A 17353-nucleotide genomic window follows, 5' to 3' on the forward strand; every position below is an offset into this window, starting at 1 on the left:
CATTTGGATGAGGGGAAGGAATGTGCCGTACGTGTTCGGGAAGCTGAGGCAGGCAATTGAGAAGGTGGAAAGGTGGTCTTATGAGTGGGGGTTCAAACTGTCAGCGAGCAAGTCCTGCTACATGGTGTTCACTAATAAACGCAAGCTCAAGGCTGGGGGGCTCATGCTCTATGGTCGGCCTCTGGAATTGGTTACGGAGTTTAAATACCTGGGCCTGTGGCTCGACAGCAGGTTTACATGGGCAGTACACATTCGCCACTTGGAAACCAAGTGCAAAAAGGTTGTCAATCTCCTGCGTGCTGTGGCTGGGTGTGACTGGGGGGCAGGAACGCAGTCAATGCTGAACATTTATAGGGCACTGATGAGGTCAGCTCTGGACTATGGGGGGGTGGTGTATGCAGCGGCAGCTAAGTCTACATTGCTTAAGGTGGATCGGTTGCAATACAGGGCTCTGCGGATCTGTTTGGGGGCTATTAGATCTACCCCCAATAATGCGGTGCTCATTGAAGATGGAGAAATGCCACTGGAGCTCAGGCGGGAGAAACTGGCGCTGGCCTACTGGGTTAGGCTGCAAGGGTGTGGGGACGACCACCTTGCTAAGCTCACGTTGCGGGATTGCTGGGAACTCAATAGGTTCCAGGGGACTGGGTTTGGGTGGACTGTTGGAGCCACAGTGAGGGACTATGGGCTGGAGGGGATGGAGTTCACTAGGTCCGCCCCAGTTAGTTGGGTGCCCCCTTGGCTCTTCCCTGAAGTGACCGTGGACAGGAGCGTTCTGGAGAGAAGACATGGATGGCAGCCGGGTGAAGTGGGTTTGAACACGGGCAGGTATCTGCGTGCGAGTTACTACGGGTGTGTGGAGATCTACACTGACGGGTCAAAGGATGAACTGGATAGAGTGGGGGTTGGTGTGTATGTCCCGGGGTTCGAAGTGGGTCTTTCCAAGCGGCTGTCTGATATGTTATCTGTGTACACGGCTGAAATGGTGGCGGTCATCCTTGGGTTGCAGTGGGTGGAGGAGGTCAGACCTGATAGGGTGGTGGTGTGCACGGACTCCAAATCAGTGCTGGACAGTATACAGTCCACCCAGTCCGTCAGGGAGGATCTACTTATTGAATTGTATCACAGTTTGTTTAGGCTTCACAGGGGTGGGATAGACGTGCAGTTTTGTTGGGTTCCGGCACATGAGGGGGTGACAGGGAATGAGACTGCGGACCGACTGGCGAAAGGTGCACTGACTAAGGTCATCTCGGTGCCTGTTCCGCTCGGGAAGGGAGAGGGGAAAGCGGTGATTAGAAGGAAGGGATTTGAGTTCTGGCAGAAGAGGTGGGATGAAGACCAGAAGGGGAGGGGGTATCACAGGGTGCAGAAGTCAGTTATGGTGAAGAACTACACTGCACAGACCAGGAGGGAGGAAATCGTCATGGCTAGACTCAGGTTTGATCACACGGGACTGAACGGCACCTTGTTTGTACTGGGGAAAAGGGGGAGTGATATATGTGGGCACTGTGGAGCTGCGGAAAATACTGAACATGTTCTGTTGCACTGTCCCAACTATGGAGTAGAGAGAGAGAGACTCCGGGATAAGGTCAGAGAAGCAGAAGGGAATGGACTTTGAGGGGTTTACTGGGCACGGAGGGGGAGGGGTAGGGATCTGCAGGAAGGCTCTATTTACTTTCTTGGGTGACACACGGTTGTGGGGCAGACTGTAGTCTGTGAGCACTAGGATGATGACATGATGATGCACACTCTTGTACGGTAGGTGGCGGTATGCACCTTTAAGCTGTTTGCGATCCGCCATACAACCCAAGGAAGAAGAAGAAGAAGAAGGAAGGAAGTGACGTAGCTGTGTAAGGTTTGTCAGGGATGCTTCCTGCGGTCAGAAGGAGCACCGGGCCGGTTGATCTATGACATGATTGAGGGGTCAGAAGACTTCACAGTGAGACCGAGACTTACAGTAGACTACGTGCGAAGGTAAGATGACTTCTCTGGTCTATGATCCCCCTGTAGGAGGAGGGTTAGCTGGTAGACTCACCTCGTGTCCTGGTCGTGTATGCTAGCTGCTAGCTATGCTAACTCCTCCCCATGCTACTCTCCTCACGGTGACTTCACGGCTCAGGAACCAGACAGCTGGGAATCACATGTTAGTTTGACTATTGTGCATTTTACAGAAATTGTTTGTTTGAGAAAAGTGCAGGTGATGAGAAGCAAATATATTCGGGCTATTTAGCTGGCTAGCTCTGTTTTCTACGCATGCTAGCTAGCTAGCTAACTAAGTTAGACAGTAACATGCATAACTAGCCTAGTGGGCAGATCTGTTATGATCAAGACCCTTGAATCAGTCGGGTTGGATCGTTAACCTGCAAACCTAAGCCTTTTAGCTCATCAACGTTTTAAATAATGTCCACAAGTTATTTCAAGCTAGCCAGGTTATTTGTGTGCTTGCCATTTTTCCTTCATGACATAGACAGCTTGCTTGGACCTCTTGTCACATTCAATCACCGCCTGCTGGGTTACTGAGCCTGGTCATGAGTTACTGAGCCCGGTCATGAGATACTGAGCCCGGTCATGAGATACTGAGCCCGGTCATGAGTTACTGAGCCCGGTCATGAGATACTGAGCCCGGTCATGAGATACTGAGCCTGGTCATGAGATACTGAGCCTGGTCATGAGATACTGAGCCCGGTCCTGAGATACTGAGCCCGGTCATGAGATACTGAGCCCGGTCCTGAGATACTGAGCCTGGTCATGAGATACTGAGCCCGGTCCTGAGATACTGAGCCTGGTCATGAGATACTGAGCCCGGTCATGAGATGAACCCAGCTGGCTGGTCCTGGTCGGGTCAGAGTTACTGAGCCCGGTCATGATGAACCCTGACAGCTGGCTGGTCCTGGTCGGGTCAGAGTTACTGGGCCCGGTCATGAGATGAACCCAGCTGGCTGGTCCTGGTCGGGTCAGAGTTACTGAGCCCGGTCATGATGACCCCTGACAGCTGGCTGGTCCTGGTCGGGTCAGAGTTACTGAGCCCGGTCATGAGATGAACTGACAGCTGGCTCGTCCTGGTCGGGTCAGATTGCTTAACATACTCAGCAGGTGATGGGACGCGGATGCCGGTCGTCTCACATCATCGCCTAGGCCTCCTGGTAGAGTCAGGTTTAGGGTTGCAGAAAATAAAAGCCCAGAACCCTTTTGCTCTCCCTGGTGAGTTTCTCGGGAATGACATATCTTTGTCAGCTTCATATTTATGTTATGAGAATTATGTTTTACACTGCCAGGGTTGCAGCTGAAAGAATTAGGCTAAAATGGTCTCATAGTAATAATAGCTCTGTCAGGACACCTGATGATTTAATCTAGAACACGCAGGTAGTGTGTGACACAGACTTCACACCAATACAGCCTCTCTTAGACAAAATATTAACTGTGGTGCTTCTTATCTTATCTAACAATTAATTGTGGTGACCGACAATGCCCTGAAACACAGCATGATAACTTTTAAAGTAATTAGAAGCTAACCAATGAGATAATGTAGTCGGCTAGATGGATTTAACTCTAAATCAACCAAACAATACAATAATAAGATACTAGTGTTAGCTAGCTATTCTATCTAGCTGCTAGTGTGACGAGCAGAGCTGTCCGCCCCCCGCGGTTTGGCTCCTGAGGCAGACTGACTGCTGGAAGTGCTTTGCTGCCCTCCAGATGTAACTGAGTGTCTGTGAGTCCCAGGTAGTGGTAGTGAGTGGTTGGTTAAACTCACTCTTCAAAAGGAGCGCTAACAGTCCCTCCAAGAGGGCCGTCCCCATTGGCACAGCTGTCAGCCCGTCCGCCTCACGAGCGGGAGCGTGCGGGTTTGAATCCGCCCTGGGAAAACCCTCAACAGAGAGAAGCTAATGAGCAACAACTCTGTAATAAAACTGTGAACCAGAGAGTATAGGACTATATAGTATAGTATAGGAGTATAGGTCTATACCAGACGGGTTAACCAGAGAGTATAGGTCTATCTAGTATAGTATAGGAGTATAGGTCTATACCAGACGGGTTAACCAGAGAGTATAGGTCTATATAGTATAGTATAGGTCTATACCAGACGGGTTAAGTCCACAGAATTATACTCCATCTGCAATATTATTTTGTCTGCCCTTTTTGCATCACACTTAATTTGAGCTGTCTTAGTGGATAACAGACAATATGTCGTCTAAACAGTGGCCTGTAGGTAACTACCCTGTAGCCTAACTAGCCTGTAGCCTAACTAGCCTGTAGCCTAACTAGCCTGTAGCCTAACTAGCCTGTAGCCTAACTAGCCTGTAGCTTAACTAGCCTGTAGCCTAACTACCCTGTAGCCTAACTAGCCTGTAGCCTAACTAGCCTGTAGCCTAACTACCCTGTAGCCTAACTAGCCTGTAGCCTAACTACCCTGTAGCCTAACTAGCCTGTAGCCTAACTAGCCTGTAGCCTAACTAGCCTGTAGCCTAACTAGCCTGTAGCCTAACTAGCCTGTAGCCTAACTAGCCTGTAGCCTAACTAGCCTGTAGCCTAACTAGCCTGTAGCCTAACTAGCCTGTAGCCTAACTAGCCTGTAGCCTAACTACACTGTAGCCTAACTAGCCTGTAGCCTAACTAGCCTGTAGCCTAACTAGCCTGTAGCCTAACTACCCTGTAGCCTAACTAGCCTGTAGCCTAACTAGCCTGTAGCCTAACTAGCCTGTAGCCTAACTACCCTGTAGCCTAACTACCCTGTAGCCTAACTAGCCTGTAGCCTAACTAGCCTGTAGCCTAACTAGCCTGTAGCCTAACTAGCCTGTAGCCTAACTAGCCTGTAGCCTAACTAGCCTGTAGCCTAACTAGCCTGTAGCCTAACTAGCCTGTAGCCTAACTACCCTGTAGCTTAACTAGCCTGTAGCTTAACTACCCTGTAGCCTAACTACCCTGTAGCTTAACTACCCTGTAGCCTAACTACCCTGTAGCCTAACTAGCCTGTAGCCTAACTAGCCTGTAGCCTAACTACCCTGTAGCCTAACTACCCTGTAGCCTAACTAGCCTGTAGCCTAACTACGCTGTAGCTTAACTACCCTGTAGCCTAACTAGCCTGTAGCCTAACTAGCCTGTAGCCTAACTACCCTGTAGCTTAACTACCCTGTAGCCTAACTAGCCTGTAGCCTAACTAGCCTGTAGCCTAACTAGCCTGTAGTACAGACTGGATTGAAATGCAGACCTTTGTTTCATTCAGACAGGATGGGGGACATGGCTGATGATGAGACCACCTTCTACGCGAAGGCGGAGGACTACTGGAGGGACGTGGCGCCCACGGTGGACGGCATGCTGGGAGGATACGGCAGCATCTCCAGCATCGACCTCAACGGCTCCAAAGCTTTCCTGCAAAAATTCCTGGGAGTAAGATATTGCCACACATATGGTTGAAAAGCATTGGAGTACAGTATAACTTTCAGAACTTCATTCTGTGCTGTTTGTAGAAAGTGTTTTATTTTCTTTTACAAGGAAATTCAGATCATCTCTATTACATTTATAATTACAGTATCACCACCTCCTCTGCCTCTGCAAAGGTGTGTTGCCGATATCTGAACCAATGTTGCAGCCGTTTGGCTAACTGTCCCTCTCCTGCCCTCTGCCCCTCTGCCCTGGCTCTCCTGCCCTCTGCCCCCCTGCCCTCTGCCCCCCTGCCCTGGCTCTCCTGCACTCTGCTCTCCTGCCCTCTGCCCCTCTGCCCTGGCTCTCCTGCCCTCTGCTCTCCTGCCCTCTGCCCCCCTGCCCTGGCTCTCCTGCCCTGGCTCTCCTGCCCTCTGCCCCCCTGCCCTGGCTCTCCTGCCCTCTGCCCCCCTGCCCTGGCTCTCCTGCCCTCTGCCCCCCTGCCCTGGCTCTCCTGCCCTGGCTCTCCTGCACTCTGCCCACCTGCTCTGGAGGAGGGGGAGGGGAAGACCACGGCGGGCTGCGCCCTGGACTGCGGCGCCGGCATCGGACGCATCACCAAGCGCCTGCTGCTGCCCCTGTTCCGCACGGTGGACCTGGTGGACGTGACGCAGGAGTTCCTGGACAAGGCCAAGGCCGACCTGGGAGAGGAGAGCCAGCGCGTCCACAACTACTACTGCTGCGGCCTGCAGGACTTCACGCCCCAGGACGGCCGCTACGACGTCATCTGGATCCAGTGGGTCATCGGTGAGTTCCCCCAGGGGCTGATGGGATTTCAGTGGGTCATCGGTGAGTTCCCCCAGGGGCTGATGGGATTTCAGTGGGTCATGGGTGAGTTCCCCCAGGGGCTGATGGGATTTCAGTGGGTCATGGGTGAGTTCCCCCAGGGGCTGATGGGAGTTCAGTGGGTCATCGGTGAGTTCCCCCCGGGGCTGATGGGAGTTCAGTGGGTCATCGGTGAGTTCCCCCCGGGGCTGATGGGATTTCAGTGGGTCATGGGTGAGTTCCCCCAGGGGCTGATGGGATCTCAAACTCCTTGACTCCTTGTGTTGCCTCTGGGTATGAAATGCGCTATATAAATAAAGCTTTGATTGATTGATTTGATTTATTATATCCACTGTGTTGATGAATTTTAAGGTTTTGTAATATTTTGTTTTTGTAATGTAACTCAGTTCCAGGTCGCAGTATAGGTCTAAATTTTAGTTTTTAACATTAATTTATTTGTTTAAATAAATTGGCGCATCCACCAGAATATTTAATTTCCTACACACACAGGAACAATAATTATTCTTATGACACAATGTTTTCACACATTCAGATATGTGGACAAGCAGGCTGTTACAGACTATGACGTCAGTCTTGACAGGATTTACAGTGAGTTTTTCAAAGTGCGGGAATCAAACAGTTATTATTTTATCGCGATACATTCAATCAAATTGTATCACGGTTTATCATTATACCGGTAATCCCTAGACTGTTTTTCTGTCTGACGATGGCGGTATGGCAAAATGTTGTTTCCGAAAGGACCAATAAATGATCAATCACTCAATCGATCCCTCCCCTCCTCAGGACACCTGACTGACGAGCACCTGGTGGACTTCCTGCGGCGCTGCCGTGGCGGCCTGCGTCCTGACGGGCTGATCGTGATCAAGGACAACGTGGCGTACGAGGGCGTGGTCCCCGACGACGTGGACAGCAGCGTGTGCCGTGACATGAGCCTCCTGATGAGCCTGGTGGGCCGCGCCGGCCTGAGGGTCGTCCACCAGGAGCAGCAGAAGAACTTCCCCAAGGAGATCTACCAGGTCCACACGCTGGCCCTCCGATAGGGCCCTCCCATAGGGCCACAGGGACCCGGAGATCTACCAGGTCCACACGCTGGCCCTCCCATAGGGCCCTCCCATAGGGCCACAGGGACCCGGACTGTGTTAGTGGAAGATGATCCCTGGTTGGCCCTTAACTACTTTGGCTCAATCAGGAAGGACTGGATAGGTTCAGGGTTCAGGGTTAGATGTAGTAGATCCAGGGCTCTGGACTGTACCTATCCAGCCCTTTCCCTTCTACACAAGTGCCAAACGGAAGGAGTCAGGGGTTGAAATTGGAGTTGCCTCCCGTAAGAACACATTCACATCAAACCTCCTTCAGCTGAGAGTCTGAATGTCCAGCTGAATGTGTGTGTTCTGTCTACCGGTGTGTGTGACCCATTGTTTGTTTGTGTGCATGCGTAAGGTAACGGTTTCAGGAAGTCGACATATCAAAGTATTTGTAGGCATTGCAATTGTATGTACGGGCAGACCGTGTGTAAAGAAGGCCTCAGATACTGAACCAGCCAAGTCAAACACGTCGCTCTGATACTGAACCAGCCAAGTCAAACACGTCGCTCTGGTCCACCTGTGCTTATGGAAGAGGCCGTCCATGCGTGGTCGGACCCTCCATATACCTGGTTTTTATATTTATACATTTAGAGACCCAACACTTTACACTCCGTTTATATGTCTGAGACTGAGTTTACTTCGTTAGATAACTTATTGATGAATGCTGATTAAATATTTATGAATTGCCCATGATTTTCTCTAAATGGCTCTTTGAATGTCAAATGAAATATAACTTTACAGAAAAGGCCATGCTGTGTCTGGTTCTTGTTTGGTCCTAGAATGCAGATCGACATGCTCTACTTCTTTGAGTCCTTATTGGATATTTTCTGGTTCACGTTGCGTCTTTTCCAGATAAGAGTTCTCTCTGCGGTGTTTGAGTTGAAATGAGCACATTGGCCCTTCTACTCTGCACATGAAACCAATATCATTTTGGCATCATGGCTGGCAGACATGTTACTGTTGCATCTGGATTGTTTATTAAAATAACCACCTTAATACAGCATGATCAGATGCACAGTTCTCACCATCACATCTCAACTGGTCCCATAAGGCACAAGACAGCCAGAATGCAGTTAACCTCTATTCAGATCATCTAACCCTCCTGTATAATATAAACAAGATGGCCACATGGTGATTCCCCACTGGCTGTTCAAGACCACGCATATAACTTCCAAATACCCTTTTCTACACTTTATATTATGTTCTGCTTCAAATTGCATATCACCCCCATTACATTTGACATTTACTAAATCAAATGGAGGTAAAATTATTTACAGATTGATTTTCCCCGTAGGTGTGGCATTCAAATATATAGCCTGTGTCACTGGTTATTAAATTATTTTCCATGAAGCAATCTATAACATGAAACTGCTGTGCAAGAGTCTTGAAGCACTGTATCAGTGAAACAATGTTTTGCCACTTCACAATGCTACTGTTGTGAATGTAACTTACACACGGCATCAATAACAACCAACAACAACCAGAACACCAACCTCCTCTAGTTCACTGTTGGGTTTAGAATGTTTGGGAAAATAACTCACTTTTCCAATTAGTTGAGAAATGGGGGATGGTGCTCCATAGGAAATCAGAGCTCAGTGGTCAACCAGAGGGTTAGGGCTGGTTCAATCAGAGGGTTAGGGCTGGTTCAATCAGAGGGTTAGGGCTGGGTCAATCAGAGGGTTAGGGCTGGTTCAATCAGAGGGTTAGGGCTGGTCAATCAGAGGGTTAGGGCTGGTCAATCAGAGGGTTAGGGCTGGTCAATCAGAGGGTTAGGGCTGGTTCAATCAGAGGGTTAGGGCTGGTCAACCAGACTAGCCCGGCTTTGCCAGACCCAATTCGCAACAATGCGAAGGGTCTAGAAATCCCGTGTTTTTCGATTTCCAAGGGGCACAGGCCATTTCAACAGACTCAGACCAAAATGCATCTGGATGCAATTGGATAGACCTACAACCAATCAGAGCAATGGAACGCGGGTCAGTCATCGTATTGTCCTACAGTATCAAGTGGGTAAAGTCGTCAAACCCGCCCCATATTAGATAAGCGGTTGTGATTGGCCCAACCAATATCAGGTCGGCTGGGATTCAGTTTGAACCAATGACCAGACTGATCTAGTGAGGAATTGAATGTGAGCTCACGTGATCAGGCTGGCGAAGCCACAACCCAGACAAACGCCCATGGAGCAAGATGCCAACTAACCCCAACAAGCCTAGCGCACCAACCCAACTAACCCCAACAAGCCTAGCGCACCAACCCAACTAACCCCAACAAGCCTAGCGCACCAACCCAACTAACCCCAACAAGCCTAGCGCACCGACCCAACTAACCCCAACAAGCCTAGCGCACCGACCCAACTAACCCCAACAAGCCTAGCGCACCGACCCAACTAACCCCAACAAGCCTAGCGCACCGACCCAACTAACCCCAACAAGCCTAGCGCACCGACCCAACTAACCCCAACAAGCCTAGCGCACCGACCCAACTAACCCCAACAAGCCTAGCGCACCGACCCAACTAACCCCAACAAGCCTAGCGCACCGACCCAACTAACCCCAACAAGCCTAGCGCACCGACCCAACTAACCCCAACAAGCCTAGCGCACCGACCCAACTAACCCCAACAAGCCTAGCGCACCGACCCAACTAACCCCAACAAGCCTAGCGCACCGACCCAACTAACCCCAACAAGCCTAGCGCACCGACCCAACTAACCCCAACAAGCCTAGCGCACCGACCCAACTAACCCCAACAAGCCTAGCGCACCGACCCAACTAACCCCAACAAGCCTAGCGCACCAACCCAGCTAACCCCAACAAGCCTAGCGCACCAACCCAACTAACCCCAACAAGCCTAGCGCACCAACCCAACTAACCCCAACAAGCCTAGCGCACCAACCCAACTAACCCCAACAAGCCTAGCGCACCAACCCAACAAGCCTAGCGCACCAACCCAACTAACCCCAACAAGCCTAGCGCACCAACCCAACTAACCCCAACAAGCCTAGCGCACCAACCCAACTAACACAACAACTGCTAGGGGAGTTTGAATAGCAGCAGCAGTCTGTGATGTCAGAGGTCAGGTGATCAGGACCAGGTCTCGCTCTGGAACCGGCCTGCCTTCTCCATGGCAACCAGCATCTCGTCGGCTTCCTCCGACGACACGCCCCCCTCACTCTGGAAGCCTTCCTTCAGTGCGTCACACACACTCGCGGGCATCTGCTTAGCATTGCTGTGGGAGTAACACACACACACACACACACACACACACACACACACACACACACACACCACAACATTTATACGGACAAGACAACATAAATCACTAGGTGACCAGGTAGAACATGAGCCATGCAGTAGCTGGGCAGCCACGCCCTGAGATTCTCATTCAAAGATGAGGCATTCTTCACTCCAGAGGTTAAAGGTCGTGGCTACTCACAAACCAACTTGGTGATGAAGCATTCAAGCCCTCATTCTGAGACCCTGTCCACACATGTGATTAGTCATCCAACTATCCTGTCCACATGTGATTAGTCATCCAACTATCCTGTCCACATGTGATCAGTCATCCAACTATCCTGTCCACACGTGATCAGTCATCCAACTATCCTGTCCACATGTGATTAGTAATCCAACTATCCTGTCCACATGTGATTAGTCATCCAACTATCCTGTCCACATGTGATTAGTCATCCAACTATCCTGTCCACATGTGATTAGTCATCCAACTATCCTGTCCACATGTGATTAGTCATCCAACTATCCTGTCCACATGTGATTAGTCATCCAACTATCCTGTCCACATGTGATTAGTCATCCAACTATCCTGTCCACATGTGATTAGTCATCCAACTATCCTGTCCACACATGTGATTAGTCATCCAACTATCCTGTCCACATGTGATTAGTCATCCAACTATCCTGTCCACACATGTGATTAGTCATCCAACTATCCTGTCCACATGTGATTAGTCATCCAACTATCCTGTCCACATGTGATTAGTCATCCAACTATCCTGTCCACATGTGATTAGTCATCCAACTATCCTGTCCACACATGTGATTAGTCATCCAACTATCCTGTCCACATGTGATCAGTCATCCATCTATCCTGTCCACATGTGATTAGTCATCCAACTATCCTGTCCACATATGTGATCAGTCATCCAACTATCCTGTCCACATGTGATTAGTCATCCAACTATCCTGTCCACATATGTGATCAGTCATCCAACTATCCTGTCCACATGTGATTAGTCATCCAACTATCCTGTCCACACATGTGATTAGTCATCCAACTATCCTGTCCACATGTGATTAGTCATCCAACTATCCTGTCCACGTGTGATTAGTCATCCAACTATCCTGTCCACACATGTGATTAGTCATCCAACTATCCTGTCCACATGTGATTAGTCATCCAACTATCCTGTCCACATGTGATTAGTCATCCAACTATCCTGTCCACATATGTGATCAGTCATCCAACTATCCTGTCCACATGTGATTAGTCATCCAACTATCCTGTCCACATGGGATTAGTCATCCAACTATCCTGTCCACATGTGATTAGTCATCCAACTATCCTGTCCACATGTGATCAGTCATCCAACTATCCTGTCCACACGTGATCAGTCATCCAACTATCCTGTCCACATGTGATTAGTAATCCAACTATCCTGTCCACATGTGATTAGTCATCCAACTATCCTGTCCACATGTGATTAGTCATCCAACTATCCTGTCCACATGTGATTAGTCATCCAACTATCCTGTCCACATGTGATTAGTCATCCAACTATCCTGTCCACATGTGATAAGTCATCCAACTATCCTGTCCACATGTGATTAGTCATCCAACTATCCTGTCCACATGTGATTAGTCATCCAACTATCCTGTCCACACATGTGATTAGTCATCCAACTATCCTGTCCACATGTGATTAGTCATCCAACTATCCTGTCCACACATGTGATTAGTCATCCAACTATCCTGTCCACATGTGATTAGTCATCCAACTATCCTGTCCACATGTGATTAGTCATCCAACTATCCTGTCCACATGTGATTAGTCATCCAACTATCCTGTCCACACATGTGATTAGTCATCCAACTATCCTGTCCACATGTGATCAGTCATCCATCTATCCTGTCCACATGTGATTAGTCATCCAACTATCCTGTCCACATATGTGATCAGTCATCCAACTATCCTGTCCACATGTGATTAGTCATCCAACTATCCTGTCCACATATGTGATCAGTCATCCAACTATCCTGTCCACATGTGATTAGTCATCCAACTATCCTGTCCACACATGTGATTAGTCATCCAACTATCCTGTCCACATGTGATTAGTCATCCAACTATCCTGTCCACGTGTGATTAGTCATCCAACTATCCTGTCCACACATGTGATTAGTCATCCAACTATCCTGTCCACATGTGATTAGTCATCCAACTATCCTGTCCACATGTGATTAGTCATCCAACTATCCTGTCCACATATGTGATCAGTCATCCAACTATCCTGTCCACATGTGATTAGTCATCCAACTATCCTGTCCACATGGGATTAGTCATCCAACTATCCTGTCCACATGTGATTAGTCATCCAACTATCCTGTCCACACATGTGATTAGTCATCCAACTATCCTGTCCACATGTGATTAGTCATCCAACTATCCTGTCCACACATGTGATTAGTCATCCAACTATCCTGTCCACATGTGATTAGTCATCCAACTATCCTGTCCACATGTGATTAGTCATCCAACTATCCTGTCCACACATGTGATTAGTCATCCAACTATCCTGTCCACATGTGATCAGTCATCCAACTATCCTGTCCACATGTGATTAGTCATCCACCTATCCTGTCCACATGTGATTAGTCATCCAACTATCCTGTCCACATGTGATTAGTCATCCAACTATCCTGTCCACATATGTGATTAGTCATCCAACTATCCTGTCCACATGTGATTAGTCATCCAACTATCCTGTCCACATGTGATTAGTCATCCAACTATCCTGTCCACATGTGATTAGTCATCCAACTATCCTGTCCACGTGTGATTAGTCATCCAACTTTCCTGTCCACACATGTGATTAGTCATCCAACTATCCTGTCCACATGTGATTAGTCATCCAACTATCCTGTCCACATGTGATTAGTCATCCAACTATCCTGTCCACACATGTGATTAGTCATCCAACTATCCTGTCCACATGTGATTAGTCATCCAACTATCCTGTCCACATGTGATTAGTCATCCAACTATCCCGTCCACACATGTGATTAGTCATCCAACTATCCTGTCCAAGTGTGATTAGTCATCCAACTATCCTGTCCACGTGTGATTAGTCATCCAACTTTCCTGTCCACACATGTGATTAGTCATCCAACTATCCTGTCCACATGTGATTAGTCATCCGACTATCCTGTCCACATGTGATTAGTCATCCAACTATCCTGTCCACGTGTGATTAGTCATCCAACTATCCTGTCCACATATGTGATTAGTCATCCAACTATCCTGTCCACATATGTGATTAGTCATCCAACTATCCTGTCCACATGTGATTAGTCATCCAACTATCCTGTCCACATATGTGATCAGTCATCCAACTATCCAGTCCACATGTGATTAGTCATCCAACTATCCTGTCCACACATGTGATTAGTCATCCAACTATCCTGTCCACATGTGATTAGTCATCCAACTATCCTGTCCACATGTGATTAGTCATCCAACTATCCTGTCCACATATGTGATCAGTCATCCAACTATCCTGTCCACATGTGATTAGTCATCCAACTATCCTGTCCACATGTGATTAGTCATCCAACTATCCTGTCCACATGTGATTAGTCATCCAACTATCCTGTCCACATGTGATTAGTCATCCAACTATCCTGTCCACATGTGATTAGTCATCCAACTATCCTGTCCACATGTGATTAGTCATCCAACTATCCTGTCCACATATGTGATCAGTCATCCAACTATCCTGTCCACATGTGATTAGTCATCCAACTATCCTGTCCACATGTGATTAGTCATCCAACTATCCTGTCCACACATGTGATTAGTCATCCAACTATCCTGTCCACATGTGATTAGTCATCCAACTATCCTGTCCACATGTGATTAGTCATCCAACTATCCTGTCCACATGTGATTAGTCATCCAACTATCCTGTCCACACGTGATTAGTCATCCAACTATCCTGTCCACATGTGATTAGTCATCCAACTATCCTGTCCACATGTGATTAGTCATCCAACTATCCTGTCCACACATGTGATTAGTCATCCAACTATCCTGTCCACATGTGATTAGTCATCCAACTGTCCTGTCCACATGTGATTAGTCATCCAACTATCCTGTCCACGTGTGATTAGTCATCCAACTTTCCTGTCCACACATGTGATTAGTCATCCAACTACCCTGTCCACATGTGATTAGTCATCCAACTATCCTGTCCACATGTGATTAGTCATCCAACTATCCTGTCCACATGTGATTAGTCATCCAACTATCCTGTCCACATGTGATTAGTCATCCAACTATCCTGTCCACATGTGATTAGTCATCCAACTATCCTGTCCACACATGTGATTAGTCATCCAACTATCCTGTCCACATGTGATTAGTCATCCAACTATCCTGTCCACACATGTGATTAGTCATCCAACTATCCTGTCCACATGTGATTAGTCATCCAACTATCCTGTCCACATGTGATTAGTCATCCAACTATCCTGTCCACATGTGATTAGTCATCCAACTATCCTGTCCACACATGTGATTAGTCATCCAACTATCCTGTCCACATGTGATCAGTCATCCATCTATCCTGTCCACATGTGATTAGTCATCCAACTATCCTGTCCACATATGTGATCAGTCATCCAACTATCCTGTCCACATGTGATTAGTCATCCAACTATCCTGTCCACATATGTGATCAGTCATCCAACTATCCTGTCCACATGTGATTAGTCATCCAACTATCCTGTCCACATGTGATTAGTCATCCAACTATCCTGTCCACATGGGATTAGTCATCCAACTATCCTGTCCACATGTGATTAGTCATCCAACTATCCTGTCCACACATGTGATTAGTCATCCAACTATCCTGTCCACATGTGATCAGTCATCCAACTATCCTGTCCACACATGTGATTAGTCATCCAACTATCCTGTCCACATGTGATTAGTCATCCAACTATCCTGTCCACATGTGATTAGTCATCCAACTATCCTGTCCACACATGTGATTAGTCATCCAACTATCCTGTCCACATGTGATCAGTCATCCAACTATCCTGTCCACATGTGATTAGTCATCCACCTATCCTGTCCACATGTGATTAGTCATCCAACTATCCTGTCCACATGTGATTAGTCATCCAACTATCCTGTCCACATATGTGATCAGTCATCCAACTATCCTGTCCACATGTGATTAGTCATCCAACTATCCTGTCCACATGTGATTAGTCATCCAACTATCCTGTCCACGTGTGATTAGTCATCCAACTTTCCTGTCCACACATGTGATTAGTCATCCAACTATCCTGTCCACATGTGATTAGTCATCCAACTATCCTGTCCACATGTGATTAGTCATCCAACTATCCTGTCCACGTGTGATTAGTCATCCAACTATCCTGTCCACATATGTGATTAGTCATCCAACTATCCTGTCCACATATGTGATTAGTCATCCAACTATCCTGTCCACATGTGATTAGTCATCCAACTATCCTGTCCACATATGTGATCAGTCATCCAACTATCCTGTCCACATGTGATTAGTCATCCAACTATCCTGTCCACATGTGATTAGTCATCCAACTATCCTGTCCACATGTGATTAGTCATCCAACTATCCTGTCCACATGTGATTAGTCATCCAACTATCCTGTCCACACATGTGATTAGTCATCCAACTATCCTGTCCACATGTGATTAGTCATCCAACTATCCTGTCCACATGTGATTAGTCATCCAACTATCCTGTCCACACATGTGATTAGTCATCCAACTATCCTGTCCAAGTGTGATTAGTCATCCAACTATCCTGTCCACGTGTGATTAGTCATCCAACTTTCCTGTCCACACATGTGATTAGTCATCCAACTATCCTGTCCACATGTGATTAGTCATCCGACTATCCTGTCCACATGTGATTAGTCATCCAACTATCCTGTCCACGTGTGATTAGTCATCCAACTATCCTGTCCACATATGTGATTAGTCATCCAACTATCCTGTCCACATATGTGATTAGTCATCCAACTATCCTGTCCACATGTGATTAGTCATCCAACTATCCTGTCCACATATGTGATCAGTCATCCAACTATCCAGTCCACATGTGATTAGTCATCCAACTATCCTGTCCACACATGTGATTAGTCATCCAACTATCCTGTCCACATGTGATTAGTCATCCAACTATCCTGTCCACATGTGATTAGTCATCCAACTATCCTGTCCACATATGTGATCAGTCATCCAACTATCCTGTCCACATGTGATTAGTCATCCAACTATCCTGTCCACATGTGATTAGTCATCCAACTATCCTGTCCACATGTGATTAGTCATCCAACTATCCTGTCCACATGTGATTAGTCATCCAACTATCCTGTCCACATGTGATTAGTCATCCAACTATCCTGTCCACATGTGATTAGTCATCCAACTATCCTGTCCACATATGTGATCAGTCATCCAACTATCCTGTCCACATATGTGATCAGTCATCCAACTATCCTGTCCACATGTGATTAGTCATCCAACTATCCTGTCCACATGTGATTAGTCATCCAACTATCCTGTCCACATATGTGATCAGTCATCCAACTATCCTGTCCACATGTGATTAGTCATCCAACTATCCTGTCCACACATGTGATTAGTCATCCAACTATCCTGTCCACACATGTGATTAGTCATCCAACTATCCTGTCCACATGTGATTAGTCATCCAACTATCCTGTCCACATGTGATTAGTCATCCAACTATCCTGTCCACACATGTGATT

The 17353-nt window shown here is 47.5% G+C and overlaps 2 protein-coding genes across 2 annotated transcripts in view; one reads left to right on the forward strand and one right to left on the reverse strand.

Moving 5' to 3' along the window:
- Nucleotides 1-1857: 1857 nt before the first annotated feature.
- Nucleotides 1858-7994, forward strand: ntmt1 (N-terminal Xaa-Pro-Lys N-methyltransferase 1). The gene is made up of 4 exons (XM_084458760.1): nucleotides 1858-1974; nucleotides 5225-5388; nucleotides 5916-6168; nucleotides 6991-7994. The coding sequence occupies exons 2-4, from the start codon at nucleotides 5230-5232 to the stop codon at nucleotides 7245-7247; spliced, it is 669 nt and encodes a 222-aa protein (XP_084314886.1). The 5' UTR covers nucleotides 1858-1974; nucleotides 5225-5229; the 3' UTR covers nucleotides 7248-7994.
- A 2377-nt stretch (nucleotides 7995-10371) lies between these two features.
- The window catches only part of ndor1 (NADPH dependent diflavin oxidoreductase 1), a gene marked incomplete at its 3' end in the record, with an annotated part of 36126 nt that continues 29144 nt past the window's right edge, over nucleotides 10372-17353 (reverse strand). Inside the window, exon 15 of the mRNA XM_084461582.1 lies at nucleotides 10372-10516. Coding sequence (XP_084317708.1) covers nucleotides 10372-10516 — 145 coding nt within the window. The remainder of the gene's footprint in view (nucleotides 10517-17353) is intronic.

The sequence above is a fragment of the Borostomias antarcticus genome (assembly GCF_949987555.1).
Source record: "Borostomias antarcticus genome assembly, chromosome: 2".
Taxonomy (NCBI): Eukaryota; Metazoa; Chordata; class Actinopteri; order Stomiiformes; family Stomiidae; genus Borostomias; species Borostomias antarcticus.

Bases quoted from the DNA above. Each gene is read 5' to 3' on its own strand.
- ntmt1 (XM_084458760.1), top strand. From the start codon at position 5,230: ATGGGGGACATGGCTGATGATGAGACCACCTTCTACGCGAAGGCGGAG. The intron at 5,389-5,915 runs GTAAGATATTGC...CCTGCTCTGGAG, and splicing joins TCCTGCAAAAATTCCTGGGA to GAGGGGGAGGGGAAGACCAC. The intron at 6,169-6,990 runs GTGAGTTCCCCC...TCCCCTCCTCAG, and splicing joins CTGGATCCAGTGGGTCATCG to GACACCTGACTGACGAGCAC.